At 40.8% G+C, this 17669-nt stretch overlaps 1 protein-coding gene across 1 annotated transcript in view; it reads right to left on the bottom strand.

Annotated features, from left to right (window-relative positions):
• Positions 1–17285, bottom strand: part of PYGO1 (pygopus family PHD finger 1) — a 28113-nt gene extending 10828 nt beyond the window's left edge. The window contains exon 1 of the mRNA XM_020881238.2: positions 16548–17285. Coding sequence (XP_020736897.2) covers positions 16548–16596 — 49 coding nt within the window. The 5' untranslated portion in view covers positions 16597–17285. The remainder of the gene's footprint in view (positions 1–16547) is intronic.
• Positions 17286–17669: the final 384 nt, after the last annotated feature.

Raw genomic sequence — 17669 nt, 5'->3', positions numbered from 1 at the left:
CTGAACATATACAAAAGCAGACAGAATAAAATTATGTACACATATATGTAGCCATATAATACATATTTATAATAGATTAATAAATAAATTCAGTGGGTTGACAGAAGATTATAGGAGACTTGCTCATACATGTGGATTCTAAGAAAGAGATAAACTGAGACCTAAAAGATGACAAGAAATCTCTCATGTGAAGAGCAGAACAATAAGCCTGTCGGCAGAGAGAATAAATAAGAAAGGAGCATGAATGTGTCTGAGACATTTAAAAGAGGCCAGTGTGTTATGGGCCCCTGGAGAGTGCCTTCAGAAGAGGCTGAAGAGACAGGCAGGGACCAGATCGTTTTAAAGTGTATCCCCCCCCCCAGTTCCTACACTGAAGCCCTAACCCTAATTTGAGAGTATATGGAGATGAGGGGTTTGGGAGGTAATTAGGGTCATACTAGGTCACAAGGGTGGGTCCCTTATAATGGGGTTAGTGGCCTTGGAAGAAGAAAAAGTGATTGTCCTTTCTCTCTCTCTCCCATTCCCTTCCTTCACCCCTCATGTATATGCTGGGAAAGACCATGCGAGAACACAACAAGAAGATGGGCATATACCTACAAGCCAGGAAGAAAGCTCTGACCAGGAACTGACAAACTGGCTGGCACCTTAATCTTGGACTTCCTAGCACCAGACTGTGAGAAAGCAAATTTCTGTTGTTTAAGCCAACTAGTCTATGGCGTCTTGCTATGGCAGCCCAAGCTGACTGAGATATAGAGCCCTGTAGTTTATGATAAGGAATCAGGATTATATTTGGAGAACAGTGAATGATCATTTAAGAATTTCAAACAGAAAAGTAACACGATTTGGTGTTTTTAAAAGATTACATTAGCATTTGTGCTGAGAATAAATTGGTGATGAGAATGGGGTCAGAGCACGGAGACCTGTAATGATATCTTTACAACAGCAGTTCAGGGAGAGAAATGGTACATGACAATAAAGAGAAATTAGCATGCTGGCAATAGTACCCCACATAACAAAACACAAAGCAGATTTCTCTAAGGGCTATTTAGGACAAGTTTAAATACTGTGGAGGTAAAAACTACGACAAACAATAACAAAATGTTATTAAGGATTCTGAATGTTAAATTAATATTTAAACACCAAAAGCTTTCATATATAAAAACCACAACTAATTAAAAGATAAAGTAGAAGAAAAGTTTTCATTTTCAGGAACAAAACTAAACTAAAATAACTAGCAATAAATTTAAGAAATGTGCAAGACCAGTATGAATAAAAACTTTTTAAAAGCCCTACTGAGGGACAAAGAGGAAGTCTTCTAACAAGTGGAAAGGTACTCCCTGTTCTGGTTAGCCATCTAGAACAAAATAACACTGTTTCTCTTTAGAGCACATATTATCCCAGATAGCCTGGTTGTGCCCTCCTCAGAGACATCAGCACTGAGTCACTAGTCCCATCCTCTAAACCCACAGGCATTTATACCAGCCTAAGCAGCAAGCACCCTCTTCTCAGAGACCGGAGTTTAAACTCCACAGGGTCCCTCTTGAGAGTGGACATATTTTTATAATTCCATGTCTTTCCTATGTCCTACAGTCATGAGGACATGGGGAGCTTCTTCCCACAGTTGTTACCTTTGTAAACTCTTTAGTATTCCATGTTGCCAGTTTAACATCTGTTAGCAATACTTTATATCAAATTCTTTACAATAATTGGTATGGTTTCTGCCTCCTGACTAGACCCTGACTCATACACAGCTCAAACCCTACCAGCCAGAAACTATCATTACTCCTAAGTTAACATCAGTCCAGACTTTTAGCTTACTATCTACCTACCTAATTTCACTCCTGTGTATAAAGTGACAGTACTATCTTTACAAAAATGGGACATTTTTAAATAACAGCATTAAATGTTAACTTATTCAAATTCAATAAGGAAAAACAAACAAGTTAAAATGATGAATATGCTAAATGTTTCATCAAAAGAGAATTCTCTAAGGCTAAAACATCAATAAAAACATTAAATAAAAAACATTTAAAACATTGTTTTTCTTTACATAATGTTGACACTTCCTCCATTGAAAGTTGATAACTGTATAAAGTTTACTTTTTCCTTTTTGTCCTGTAGGTTATGGTTTCTTCATCTTCTGCATGCTGTTTTTCTTATTCTTTTCTATATGTGTTAGTTCATTAGTTTGCTATACTATGTCTGAGTAATTATCATGCTTTTATTTTTACCTTGTAACTTTGCCCAGACCTTTTAAGCTCTGATTTAATGTGTGACTTTGAATCCCTTCTATTCATATCTAAGGTTGTTTGCCTGGCTTAGGTGGTTTTCTTGGCTTAGGTGGTATATATCTAATCATATGATGTTTTTCCTTTACATTATTTTAATGTTAAACCTAGCCTGACATTCCTAGAATAAACTCAATATGAATGTTACATTTATTAGACTGGATATTCTCTTTAAAATGTTTGCCTATCTTAATAAGGTTATTAACCTATCATGTTTCCTTGAAACATCCAGGCTCTTAATTTTGAGGTTTTGTTAAATGCATATCTACCTATTTGTAGGGTGAAGTCACCCACTCACATTAGAGTATTCCCTTGTGTTGTCTTATTCACCTTGTATCCCTGAAGACTTCTTTTCTCTCAGACAGTCCTTTAAAAACAACAACAAACCTGTTTTACTCGTTTTTTTCCTTACTCAAAAAAGCGAGACAATAACAACACTCATTTAATTTACTTTTCTCCAGACTTGGGGTTACCAGTAAGAATTCTCAAAATTTTGTAAGTCACCAACAGCTCCCAAGAAGAAGGGGTTGTTTTAGAAGCCTAAAACAGCAATCCAGATTTCAGCCTGTTCCAGATGTTTGTTACTGGGCTGTGCCACTTCCCTTGTTTGCTGCTGACATTTTTTGCCTTTTTTTTTAAACTGTTTTGGTTCACTTCACTTGAAATTTAAGACAAGACTCTGTAGTTTTGTTCTAGCATCTTATCTTAGAAGTTTCTATCTAACTATATCTATGTTCCTTCACTTAATCTTCATAACAAACCCCTGAGAAAAATCATCCTCATTTTAAAAAAGAAACAAAGAGAAATGAAATTGTAAAGGTATGGGCCATACCTCTGGTAAAAAGCAGCTCTGAAATCTGAAACTAGGATTTGTTTTCTTTTGCTTTTAGATGTGCAATTCAATGGGTTTTTGTTTTGTTTTTAGCATATTCACCACCACCAAGCAGTGTAACTATCACCACTATTTAATTCCAGAACACTATCATCATCTCGAAAAGAAACAACATACCTGTTAGCCATACAATATGTGGCTCTGTGTTTGGCTTCTTTCACTTAGCATAATATTTTCAAGGTTCAGCCATGTTATTCTATGTATTACTACTGCATTCCTTTTTATGGCTGAAAACATTCCACATTATTTTTATCCAGTCATCAGTTGGTGAACATCTGGGTTGTTTCTGAAACTATGAATAATGTATTTATGTACACGTTTTTTAATGAATGTGTATTTTCAATTCTCTTGGGTATACACCTAGGAGTGGAGTTGCTGAGTCATGATATCTCTACGTTTAACATTTTGAGGACACATTAAGCTATTTTCTACAGTGGCTGCATCATTTTACGTTCCCCACCTCTGAAGTCTGAGGGTTCTAATTTCTTCATATCCCCCCCAAAATTTATTTTGTTTTTTTAAATTTTAATAGTGATTTTAATGAGTGTGAAGTGGTATCTCCTCATGCCTTTAATTTGCATTTCCAAAATTACTAATGATGTTGACTACCCTTTCATGTATTTATTGATCTTTGCAGAAATGCTTATTCAAGTTCTTTGCCTATTTTTTCACTTAGATTGTCTTTTCTGTTATGTTTTAAGAATTCTTTACATCTATATTAAGGATACTAGAATCTTATCAGATGTAAAACACATAAGTTTTTAATTTTGGTGAAGTCCAACTTATTTATTTTTGCTTTGTTGCTTAAGTAAAACTAATTTTAATTTCTAAGATGTAAGTTTGCCTTCCAGAAATCTTATACGTATAATGTCTTCTTTAATGGCCCACAAAAGGCAAAAGTGGAAGCCTCTGGCTCAAACTAAAGTGTAAATAGAAAAAGGTAATGCTTAATAATAAAAATTCATTAATACACCCAAAAAAGATGTCCTTTTCATCATAGGGGACTGGAATGCCAAAGTAGGAAGTCAAGAAACACCTGGAGTAACAGGCAAGATTGGCCTTGGAGTACAGAAAGAAGCAGGGAAAAGGTTAGTAAGAGTTTTGCCAAGAGAAAGCACTGGTCATAGCAAACACCCTCTTCCTACAACACAAGAGAAGACTCTACACATGGACATCACCAGATGGTCAATATCGAAATCAGACTGATTATATTCTTTGCAGCCAAAGCTCTATACAATCAGTAAAAACAAGATGGGAGCTGACTGTGGCTCAGATCATGAACTCCTTATTGCCAAATTCAGGCTTAAATTGAAGAAAGTAGGGAAAACCACTAGACCATTCAGGTATGACCTAATTCAAATCCCTTATGATTATCCAGTGGAAATGAGAAACAGATTCAAGGGACTAGATTTGATAGACAGAGTGCCTGATGAACTATGGACAGAGGTTTGTGACATTGTACAGGAGGCAGTGATCAAGACCATCCCTAAGAAAAAGAAATGCAAAAAAGCAAAATGGTTGTCTGAGGAGGCCTTACAAACAGCTGTGAAAAGAAGAGAAGCAAAAAGCAAAGGAGAAAAGGAAAGATATACCCATTTGAATGCAAAGTTTCAAAGAACAGCAAGGAAAGATAAGAAAGCCTTCCTCAGTGATCAGTGCAAAGAAATAGGGAAAAACAATAGACTGGGCAAGACTAGAGATCTCTTCAAGAAAATGAGAGATACCAAGGGAACATTTCATGCAAAGGGGCTCAATAAAGGACAGAAATAGCATGGAATCTAAAAGAAGCAGAAGATATTAGGAAGAGGTGGCAAGAATACACAGAAGAACTGTACAAAAAAGATCTTCACCACCCAGATAATCACAATAGTGTGATCACTCATCTAGAGTCAGACATCCTGGAATGTGAAGGTGAGTGGGCCTTAGGAAACATCACTACGAACAAAGCTAGCGGAGGTGATGGAATTCCAGTTGAGCTATTTCAAATCCTGAAAGATGATGCTGTGAAAGTACTCAATATGCCAGCAAATTTGGAAAACTCAGCAGTGGCCACAGGACTGGAAAAGGTCAGTTTTCATTCCAATCCCAAAGAAAGGCAATCCCAAAGAATGCTCAAACTACCGCACAATTGCACTCATCTCACACTCTAACAAACTAATGCTCAAAATTCTCCAAGTCAGGCTTCAACAGTACATGAACCGAGAACGTCCAGATGTTCAAGCTGGATTTAGAAAAGGCAGAGGAAGCAGAGATCATATTGCCAACATCCACTGGATCATCGAAAAAGCAAGAGAGTTCCAGAAAAACATCTACTTCTGCTTTATTGACTATGCCAAAGCCTTTGACTGTGTGGATCACCACCATCTGTGGAAAATTCTGAAAGAGATGGGAATACCAGACCACCTGACCTGCCTCTTGAGAAATCTGTATGCAGGTCAAGAAGCAACAGTTAGAACTGGACATGGAACAACAGACTGGTTCCAAATAGGAAAAGGAGTACATCAAGGCTGTATATTGCCACCTTGCTTATTTAACTTATAGGCAGAGTACATCATGAGAAACTCTTGGCTGGATAAAGCACAAGCTGAAATCAAGATTCCTGGAGAAATATCAATAACCTCAGATATGCAGAAGACACCACCCTTATGACAGAAAGCAAAGAAGAATTAAAGAGCCTCTTGATGAAAGTGAAAGAGAGTGAAAAAGTTGGCTTAAAACTCAGGATTCAGAAAACTAAGATCATGGCATCCAGTCCCATCACTTCATGGCAAATAGATGGAGAAACCGTGGAAACAGTGGCAGACTTTATTTTTTCGGGCTCCAAATTCACTGCAGATGGTGACTGCGGCCATGAAATTAAAAGACGCTTGCTCCTTGGAAGAAAAGTTATGACCAATCTATACAGCGTATTAAAAAGCAGAAACATTACTTTGCCAACAAAGGTCCATCTAGTCAAAGCTATGGTTTTTCCAGTAGTCGTGTATGGATGTGAGAGTTGGACTATAAAGAAAGCTGAGCACCGAGAACTGATGCTTTTGAACTGTGGTGTTGGAGAAGACTCTTGAGAATCCCTTGGACAGCTAGGAAATCCAACCAGTCCATCCTAAAGGAAATCAGTCCTGAATATTCACTGGAAGGACTGATGCTGAAGCTGAAACTCCAATACTTTGGCCACCTGCTGCAAAGAGCTGACTCATTGGAAAAGACCCTGATCCTGGGAGGGATTGGGGGCAGGAGGAGAAGGGGACAACAGAGGATGAGCTGGTTGGATGGTATCACTGACTCAATGGACATGACTTTAGTAAACTCCAGGAGTTGGTGATGGACAGGGAGGCCTGGGTCCTGCAGTCCATGGGGTTGCAATGAGTCAGACACAACTGAGCGACTGAACTGAACTGATTAATATATTAGTCTCTTCTACTACATATAAATTACCTTTCATGGCATTATTAAGACTACTGAATAGCTGTAACGTTTTCTATTAAAATGATGTAATTTAAATATGAACAAAATGTACTCTACCATCTCTGTTCACTTTCTAAAACTTTAATAATAATTGCTATGTTTACTATAAGGCAAAACTCTGACATTTGGAAGCATTTAAATAAATTCCATATTTTCAAGTAATCTGTGATCAAAGCCATCTAAAATTCTTTTTTGAAAACTGAATTTTATAGTATTACTTTTTTATTTAAGAGTCTAATATTTTCCTCCATAAAACAATCCTTCAAGCTCCCACTGGTCTCTGTTGCCGCACTGATTATTATCTAAAAAGTTAGTGATGCCATTTCCAATGGCTTGACTCTTGGCCTTACCTAGATCCCTCCCATCACTGTCTGTAATAATGCTGGTTCTGTCATCTCCATGATGTAATAAGTCATGTTAAATCAGATTCATGTTCATTGGGGCTAATTAGAATATAAGCTACCAAGAATTTCTGTAATTATTACTTCTTAGAAATGAAGTTGCAAGGCCAAAATCCAGAAGAAGGCAAAGTAGTGGTTATAGAGGTAGTTATTTAGGTTTTCTTAATAACTTAATGCCAAAGCTTCTATCTGTTCTACACTCTGCAAGGGAAACCATGACCACTTCAGTCAGAAGTTGAGAGCTGTGGGGCACGGAATCAAGAAAAGGGGCACTTCCAAAGCTTGTTGTAACAATGGCTACCTCTGATCCTTTTGTTAATTCTTGAACTTCTTAATCTCACCTCTTCACTGCTCCCTGCCCAGTGTCCTCCTAACGCTCAAGGGGCAGAGAACTTGGAAAGAGTGATGTCCACAGTAGAGAAAGAAACCTCTCTCATCCAAAGAAAATAAAGGAATTTAATCTATATATTATCACCCTTCATTATGTCAATCAATCTCAGTTAAGCAAAATAAACTTTTACCTTTTATATAGATCTGGAAGCTTATTTCTCTCCTTATCATCTTAGGGGAGTTTCCAATCTATTAAATGAGGCTATTTTTTCCCATCTAAAGACTCTACAAATTAATGATTTTTATATGAAACTCATTTATAAGGATAAAATCATTTATTTGTGTGTCAGTCACTCAGTTGTATCTGACTCTTTGCAACACCACGGACTATACCCTGACAGGCTCCTCCGTCTGCGGGATTTTCCAGGCAAGAACACTGGATTGTTTTGTCATTTCTTTAACCAGGAGTTTTCCTGACCCAAGGACTAAACCAGGGTCTCCTGCACTGCAAGCAGACACTTTACCATCTAAGCCACCAGGGAAGCCAAAGTGAAAGCGAAAGCTGCTCAGCAGTGTCAGACTCTTTGCAACCCCCATGGACTATACAGTCCATGGAATTCTCCAGGCCAGAATATGGAGTGGGTAGACGTTCCCTTCTTCAGGGGACTGTCCCAACCCAGGGATCAAATCCAGGTCTTCCGTACTGCAGGTGGATTCTTTACCATTTGAGCCACCAGGGAAGTATTTGTAAGCACTTTTTATTTCTTAAAGAATGGATTTGTTTCATTTTTTAAAGAGTGGATTATTTAGGCCTCAAATGGTTTTTTCTTGGTCTAGGTACAACTTCTTTATTCTTCAGGTTTAAGACTCAATCTATGTTGGCACCAAGTCTTTAAAGGGAGCGAGGACATTATTCGTGTACACTAGATAGCAGTTTGCCTCATATATTTTAAATTTTCTTTTATTAAACTCATTTTGTTCACAATTATGGTTTGATATGTGATAGTAACCGTTCTCGTAAGTAATGTGACTACATTATTTTAAAACATTTTTGTTGTTGTTCAGCTGTGTCCGACTCTTTGGGACCCCATGGACTGCAGCATACCAGGCTTCCCTGTCCTTCACTATCTCCCAGAGTTTGCTCACACTCTTGTCCATTGAGTCGATGATGCCATCCAACCATCTCATCCTCTGTCACCCCCTTCTCCTCTTACCCTCAACTTTCCCAGCATGAGGGTCTTTTCCAACGAGTCGGCTCTTCGCATAAGGTGGCCAAAGTATTGACGCTTTAGCATCAGTCCTTCCAATGAATATGCTAATATTTTTCTTTAAACAAACCTGCTTCAGCATTATTCCAAGTGTGTATTTTAATATGTGAATGTATTAGAATAAGTATGTGCTCTAGAGCGATTTGACTCAAACCAGGTTTTGTCCTCCAAAACTCTTATGTTGAAATCCTAATCTCAGTGTGATGGTATTAGGAGGTGGGGTCTTTGACAGGTGATTAGGTCAAGTGGGCTCTGTCTGGCCCTATAAAACAGACCTAGGAGAGTTTCCTCACACCTTTCCATATTAGGACAGAGTAGGAAGACTTGTCTATGAACCACGAGGTGGGTCTTCACCAGACACCAAGTCTGCTGGCTCCTTGCTTTCAGATTTTCTAGCTGTCAGAATTGTAAGAAATAGGACTTCCCTGGTGGTCCAGTGTTTAAGAATCTGCCTGCCAAAGCAGGGGACACGAGTTTGATCCCTGATCTGGGAAGAATCCGCATGACTGCGGGGCAACTAAGCATGTGCGTCACCGCTACTGAGCCTGTGCGGGGTGACTAGTCTGCGTGCCCTACAGCCCGCGCTCTGCAACAGAAGCCACTGCAACGAGGAGCACGCACACTGCAGCCAGAGTGGCCCCTGGACGCCGCAACTAGAGAGAAGCTTGTGCACAGAAACAAAGACCCACCACAGCCAGAAACAAATGAGTAAAGAAAAGCTTTTATAAAAAAGAAGAGCAAGAAATAAAATATCTGTTGTTTACAAACCACCCAGCCTATGGTATTCTGTTACAGCAGCCCAAACAGACTGAAACAGTACCTAATACATTGCCTGGCACAGAGTAGACACTCAATTGCTAGTCCTCATTTTGTTTTCCTTTAGACTAGACTTTATCACTAGCGTACTTCACTTCAGTTTCTATAGTATTTAACATCCTATCAAAATATCTAATGGCCAGCAGTGACGACACAATTGATGGACACTCAAATATCAGTTTTTCATAACAACACAGAAATCTAGCATATAATGTCAGGTGGATGTGAGCTTCTTAGCTAAACAGCTTTATCTTCACCTGAAACATATACTTCTATAATACTGGTCTCTACCATGGAATGGAAACACTGTGAATATGTGAATATAGTGTTACATGAATTCCATCAAGCATTTGGCAAAACAGCCTTATATGACTGAAATGAAAAACACATTATTTCCTTTTTGTATGCAAGGCAGAAAATGTCCACTATATGATGCCTCAAACCTATATCAACCTGGGCATATAATAAATATTAAACTAAGAAAGCCCTCAACCTCAGTCATTTAAGTTTTCAAATATTTGTGGTTCCTGTGCCAGCTGTTCTCCCCAAACTAACAATCTTTGCATTACTGCGGGGCATGAAGTTTAAGGCTGCTCACAAAGGTAAAGCTTAGAAGGGTGGGTAGATGGTGTCCAAGTGGAAAGCTGACTCTATACACCACCACCTCTAATAATGGGAGGTCTCAACGGAGCTGATGCTTTGAGGATGGGTATCTTCCCAAAGTTAGGCAAAAGAAGAGGACATGCCTAGCAGAAGGAACAGAATGTGCAAAGAAATATGTAAAGGCAAGAGAGCTCATGACATCTAGAGAGGAAACGTGAACATTTCAGAAACAGAGCATGGGAGACAAGGATGAACATTTCATGAATATGAAGGATGGAAGACTAAGTGGTAGGCCTGGGTCAAATAAGAATATGGGAATGTTGGATTGGGTCAACTTAAGAAGGTTGGATTTTCATCAGAAATGTAACAGGAAACCAAAGAAGAATTTTACAAAAAAAAGTAATGTGACTAAACTGAGTTTGGGGAGCACTATGTGGCTGGATTTGAGGCCCCAGAATTTAAGCTCTAGCTTTGCCACTTATTAGCTCGGTAGACTTGAATATGGGCTTCCCAGGTTGCACTACAGGTAAAGTTCCTGCCTGCCAATGCAGAAGACACCAGAGGTGCAGGTTCGATCCCTGGGTAAGGAAGATTCCCTGGAGGAGGAAACGGCAACCCACTCTAATATTCTAGCTGGGAGAACCCCATGGAGAGAGGAGCCTGGCAGGCTACAGTCAGTGGGGTCACAAAGAGTTAGACATGACTGAAGCAACTTAGCAGGCAGACTTGAATATGTTACATTACCACATATTACTAAACCTCTCTGAACATCAATTCCCCAACTGTAAACCTAGAATAATAATAAGATAACTTACAGGGTTATTGAGATGATTAAGCAAGATGATCTATTTAAACTACTTAGAAAACTGCTTGGTAAGTAGTAGTTGGTAATGGTAGTTATTTATCACCAGCAGTAAGTAGCAATGTGGAAAATGGGTTAAAAAAGACAAAATGGGTCACTGAAACCAGTGACAGGGTTAGTGTAATAATCAAAGAGATAAGCAAAATCTGAACTAAATAAGTAGCTGTGGAGAGACTAGGAGACAAGGATGCAAAACATACTAAAGAGACAATATCTAGGACTCTGGGACAGTGCTGAGTTCCAGTGGGGGGTGGGTTTGGGTTACTAAATAAATGATATTTATCAAGTTAGGGAATATGGGAGAAAGAGCATGCTGAAGGTCTCACAGACACCTTTCACTCCATTTGTTAACACAAAACCCATTTATTGCTCCCTCATAAATTTTTTCTTTTATATATCCCATTCTCTTCTGTTTTTCTCCTCTATCTCTCTGGCTACTCCTTGGCATTCTGTTTTTCAGCGCCCTCTTTTCCCTCTTATCTCCTAAACATTAGTGTTACCAAAGTTGCTTTTCTCAATGCTTTTTTCTTCTAACTTTTCACTCTCTTGGGTAAGCTCATCTACTCCCAAGGCATCAAATTAATATTCACATGTTTACTGATAACTTCCAGATCTCTAATTCTGGCTCAGACCACCCGCCTCAGTTCCAAACCATGTATATCCATTGAATACTCTGCAACATCCCACGGGGATACTCATTCAATGTGCTGAAAACCAAACTAGCTTTCCTGACACTCTGCCTAGTCCTTACATATGCTAATTAAAAAATAAAACAAAACAATCCCCCTCAAAATCCTGTCCTTTAGACTTTCTCTCACCAGTTCTTTCCCTCAGTTCTATGACTATGTAAATTATGCTTCCTCTTCTATCTTAATCCAAATCTTCCATACACTCCTCTTATCAAGATGGTCTGTATTTTTTTTAGTACCGTCTACTTTGTATGCTTCTGTGACATTTCTGTGTTATTATGCCACTCTAAAATACATCCTCACCTCTCCAATGTCATTTCAACTCCGGTTAAAAGCTTTTCACCTGAGGGTGTACAGTCTTTTAAAAGCAGATAGCTACGTAATCACTTTTGCCTCATGACTAGTGAAATTTCTACTAAAGAACTATCACTTATTCAGATTCTAGAAGGAATTATCTTGATACTATACAGTGTTCAGCACAGTTCTGACATGAGTCATATAATGTCAGCTGTCTTAATTTTTCCACACAAAATCAGTAATAAATCAGACAGAATTGTGTTTGAAACAATAAATGTGGCATTTATGTAAAAAAATAGCATTTCATCTGAAATGAATGCTTCAACTTCCTTCTTCATCTCTAAATTTGCTTTTCTTCTTCATTTTCTCTTTTATTGTCTAAGACTAACTCTTCATTTGCATCCTTGATGCTATTCCTTCTCTCATATGCAGAAACTTGATTTATGAAGATAGGAGCCTTGTCTGTTTCATGCCCAGCTTCCATAACAGCAAGTACCTAGCACACAGTAGATTTTTTTTTAATGTACTGAATGCTTTATTAATGAATTATCCTCTTTTTCTGTTGTTTTTTCAGTTTCTCCCCTCTTCCTCTAAATCAGGTCCTTCTGTTGGTCTACTAATATGTCTATCATTTTTCAAGGAAGAAAAAGTAAACAAAGAGAACCCATACAAACTTTGTCTTGACTCTTTCCAAGCTATTGGCTATGTATTTCCTTCTGCCACCAAGCTTCTTTTAAATCACATCTTCACCATTTAATATTCAGTACTTTGAAATGTGGTTTTCTCCCCAAAGTGCCTTCTCAAAATCATCACTAACTTCCTAGACCTTCTCACCCCTCATTCTCCTTGCTGCTCTTTTTACAACATTTAAAACAAAGGAACACCCACTGCTTCTTAAAACTTTCCTCCAGGAGGACTTCCTTGACTCCCTTAAAGAGGAGTTATATGTTTATTTCTCCATAGATGATCACAGCACTTATCATGCTGTTTGTAAATGATTACTTTTCAGTATCCCAGACTACACTAAAAGTTGGTGAAGACGAGCGTTATGTCTTCTTATCAATGTATTCCCATCGTCTGCCCAATAAATATTTGTTGAATAAATGAATGAATATTGTCATCAGATCAACACCTAAAAGTGCTAAGAATACTGGATAACAGGATTGTTGGTTAAAATAAGGATGATGGTAACATTTTAAAGGAAAAGGGCAAGTAAAAATTGGTGGGAGGGGCTATGGACAATCTGAAAGCAGCATAAAGATATGAATGAGTTCCTTCATGTATTCATTCATTCATTCATTTAGTATCTACTGTGAGCAAAGCAGTTAGGGAAGAAATAGAAAAATAATCAAGATACTGTACATATCCTCATGGATCTGTCTTTCAATCAAGGGCTGAGGGATTGAGAGGTGGTATGAACTGGTAGGAAATATGAGAAAGATACTTTGCCACTAAATATGAACTCTGATATCTAATATTTTAATATCTAATATTAAAATACCAGGACAAGTTTGGAAAACTACCAATCCGCTTCCTCTAGTCCACTGACCTATCATAACCTAGGTCTACCAACAGCAGTTCTCAAACTTTTGTGTACATAAGGACCACCAGGAGAGCTTGTTGCTCAAACTTTTGTGTACATAAGGACCACCAGGAGAGCTTGTTAAGGATGCAGGGAAATCTCTCAGAAATCCTAATTCTGTGGGTCCAGGAAGCTACATTTTTTATAAGCATCCTAAGGGATCATGATGCTTTAGGTCTACAGAGTATACTATTATAAAGTCCTTAAGTCATTCATGTTGTCCTAATTTTGCCATATCTGAGTTACACCTATAATATTATTTTCTAATAATTCTTTATTATTTTAATTATTATATTATATAATTATATAAATATTATTACATTTATATAATTATATAAATATAATTATATTATACATTTTATAATTATATAAATTATAATTTATAAATTTAAAAATATATATGTCTCTCTGTAGACATATGTAGAAATATATGTATAGATAGCTGTATCTATACATATCTACACATTTCTATACATATATCTATACATATATAGATATGCAGAGAGATCTATCTACCTATATATGTCTATCTATCGTCTATATCTTAGCCTTATCCTCAGCAAGAGGTTTGATGACTTACATTTTTTTATACACATGAAATACATAACCATTAAAAAGTCTGTCTATGTGTATCAATGGATGGAGAAACAGTTTGAGAAGCACTGTTCAAGAGATTATGTTCTGCAAACACCACATTCTTATAAGCAGTCAGATGATATAAATTATAACCAAAAGCTTCAGGGCAGTGAAGTTCAGCAGAACTGCACTTCAGAAGAGCTCATGTAGATATACTGGTACCTTTTATGGATTATAAAATAATTTTAGAATGCTTTAAAAATTAATGTTCTAATCAGTACAAAATGACTTATTATAAAAACTCCTCTTCATATTGGCTTTTTATTTTAAAAAGTGCTTTGTCTTTTATTCTGGTACTTAACTCTCACAGTATTCTTGAGCTGACACCTGACTGAATTCCCAACATCTAAGTTAAAACCAGCAATTAAAACAAAGCAAAGTTAAACAAAGCAAACAAAGCAAAGTTAAAACAAAGCAAAGACAGATCTGTGCTCTTGACCCACAATGAAATAGCCATCAATTTTATTTAAAATTACAGTTGATTAAGACTGACAATTGAATTCAAAGGTATAAACTCGATAACGATTTCTTTTCCTTCAAGCCCAAAGTAATTTACAATAATAGGTAAAACAATATGGTACACATATCAAAGAAATAACTATTTCAGGAAGTCTACTCCTTAAAGGCTTTGGCAACTCATAACCACAAAGAGAAAAGAAAAATTGAAATAGAAAATCTTCACCAAGAGAAAGATTGTGCTGACATTAAGCCTGTAAAAACAATATTCTGCTCTAAATTATGCTTTTGCTTAAATGGTTAAGAAAATCAATTTCTATCTAAACTCAAGTGATGTTATTTGGATTCCACGTTGTCACTGTGTCTCAAGTCAGTTCTACAGATTTAATCTCTAGTCACAAGGAACAAAAACACAGATGAATGGCTGTGGTCCTCAATCTCTACATCACTTAAATCAACTGGAAATTTACCTTACTACTGATTCATAAAGCACTTCATCTTGTTTGGATGAAAGCTTTATTACAATAGCCTCCTAACTAGCCTTCCTTGTTAGCCCCTGTTCTCTACAGTCTATTCTCCACACAGCAGCAAGTAAAAACCTAAGTCACATCAGTCACTCTCCTCGACAAAACCATCCAGCACCTATCTCAGAGTGAAAGCCAAAGTAAAATTTTTCAATGGCTCACAAGACCCACCAATACACACTCACCCTATCCTTCAGCTCAGCTCACACTACTGTCCCTTTGCTCACTCCATGCCACTTACAAGAGTTTCTATGCAGCTGCTTGCTGCATAGAATTTGCTATGCAAATTCCAGACCCAGGGCCTTTGCATTTGCTGTTCCTCTTGCCAACACAGCTATTCCCACGCATATCCATAGGGCTCTGCTCTATCACTTCCGTTGGATCTTCGCCAAACTTCATCTTCCAGGTGAGCCCTCTTATAAATAATCCCCACCCGCTACATACTTTCTAACCGCTCTCTCTGCTTTTAACTTTTCCAGAGCACTTACCATTTGGCATTCTATACCTTTCATTTGTTCATCATTTGTTTACCCACGAGTTTGAATTCCTGGTGGGTGAAGATGGTCTTTTTGCTTTGTTCACCAGTGTCAAAAACAGTGCCGAGCAGAGTAGATGTTCAATAAATATTTGCTTAATGAGCAAACTGTATGACTTCAACTTTAGGACTTTCAACCTTAGCCTTATTGAACGCTAGGAATAAAGAGCTGGAGGACACTCCCCAAATTTCGAGATGGCACTTGACGTCTGAACTTACAGGCAGTATCTTTTGTCTGGCACACGTTCCCTCTGATATTTCTTAGTAAGGCAGCAGGGAAATTCCTAACTCGTGTGCGAGGAAGAAGGCAGCCGACCGACAGTGTGTAAAACTGATTTGGGGCGACTTGCTTCTTATCCATAAGCCAACAGAGGAAAGCGTTCTGAATGAACATAGTTTCTCCTCTCCTAAGGAAAACATGCTAAATGTTTGTTACCTTTTGGAGGGTGGGAAGGGGGACCGGGAGAGACGCGAAGGCCCGGCACACCTTCTGCAAGAGCGTCAACTCCAGTGCGGTCCAACTTACTTTTTCGTGGGGGGCAGGCATCGTCCGTGGTCTCTGCCGGGGGTGTTTCTTTCTCACCCTCAGCTGCCTATTGTGCTGCGTCTGGCCAACGAGGTAAGGTGGGCGAGAAGCAGGGTGTGAAGGGATGCGGAGTGCGGTTTCAACTGCCTCCTAACACAAAGTCGGGGCGGCCAGGGCCCGGCGCGGGGGTCCTGGGGGCGGGCGAGCGCCGGGGCCGCGCGCCTTCGACCGCAGCCCGGGCCCCGGGGCGCAGGCGGGACGCAGGCTGCGCGGAGTTAGGCCCGGACAGAGCACGGTGGCCTCCCGGCGGCCGGGCACGCGGCCCCCGCGCACCCCGCTCACCCCGCTTCCCTCAACCCGGCGCCCTTCTCGGTTACCTCGAACTCTCTTCAGCGAAATGGGATCCTTCTCCTGTTCTGCTGACATTACAGACCGCAAAGCATGACTCCCCCCCAGGCCGCGGGAATTCGGTCTCTTTGATGCTGCGGCGGCGGCTCCTCCTCCTGCTCGCGGGGCCGCTGCGGCTGCGAGGCGAGCCTCAGAGCTGAGGCGCGGCCGAGGGCGGCACGGACGCGGGCCGACTTTGCAAAGTTTGGGAGAAGGACGAGGCCTCCGGACGGCCGGGCGGCGTGCGGGGTCCGGCCGGGCTCAGCGGCGGCGGCAGGAGCGCGGCCTCGGGGCGGCCCCCCGCCCGGGGCCGGCGTGTGCGGAGGACGAGTGCGCCGCCGCCGCCGCCTCCTCCCACTCCTTCTTCGCCGCCGCCGCCGCCTCAGGAGCCGCTGACAGGGGAGGCGGGAGGCGGGCGGCCGGGCCCAGGCGGCGCACTCACAGCGCCCTCTGAGGAGGAGGTCTGCGCTCTCGCCGCTCTCGAGTCGCAGACACAAAAGCCCCCAGCCTGGAGCCGCCTGCAAAACCCGCTCTGGGGCGGGCGAGGGACGTGGCGCGGCCCCGCGGCTTCCCCGCCCCGAGCTCCCCAGCCCCGCGCGGGGACGGACTTCGGGGGGGCGGGGGCCGCTGCCTGGTCCCGCGGCGCCTCCCGCCGCCGCCTAGCGCCCCGCCTCGGCCCAGCCCCCACGGCCCGCGCGCGCCTCTCGCTCCGCGCGGGGCTAGCGGGCCCGCGGCCCTGGCACTCGGGGCGGGCAGCGCGCTCCTAGGGGCCGCCCCGCCCAGCCCTGCGCTGCTCCGCGCGCGGCGCTCCCCCTCCGCCGCCGCCACCGCCGGGCCAGAGGACGCCCGGCTCGGCGGCCGACGCGCCCCGGCTTCTTCAAGGAATCCGCATCTCCGAACTTCTTCCGAGGCCGCAGCAGGCATCTTGGCCTCGCGGCCAGGGATCTGAAAGAGAAACGTACGAACCGAGAAAACTTTGTATGCGGGAGCTGGAGAGTTCTCCGCGGGCAAGTGGAGACCCAGATTCCCAACTCCGTGTCCGTGGTCTGGACACCTGTTTGTAGAATGCCACTACTGCAAGTTTTCACGACCTGATTCTTCCGAAAGCGATG

Source organism: Odocoileus virginianus, chromosome 6, assembly GCF_023699985.2.
Source record: "Odocoileus virginianus isolate 20LAN1187 ecotype Illinois chromosome 6, Ovbor_1.2, whole genome shotgun sequence".
In the NCBI taxonomy this organism is placed as follows: domain Eukaryota; kingdom Metazoa; phylum Chordata; class Mammalia; order Artiodactyla; family Cervidae; genus Odocoileus; species Odocoileus virginianus.
Note: the sequence above shows the minus strand (reverse complement) of the source record. Positions and strands in the feature narration are given on the sequence as shown.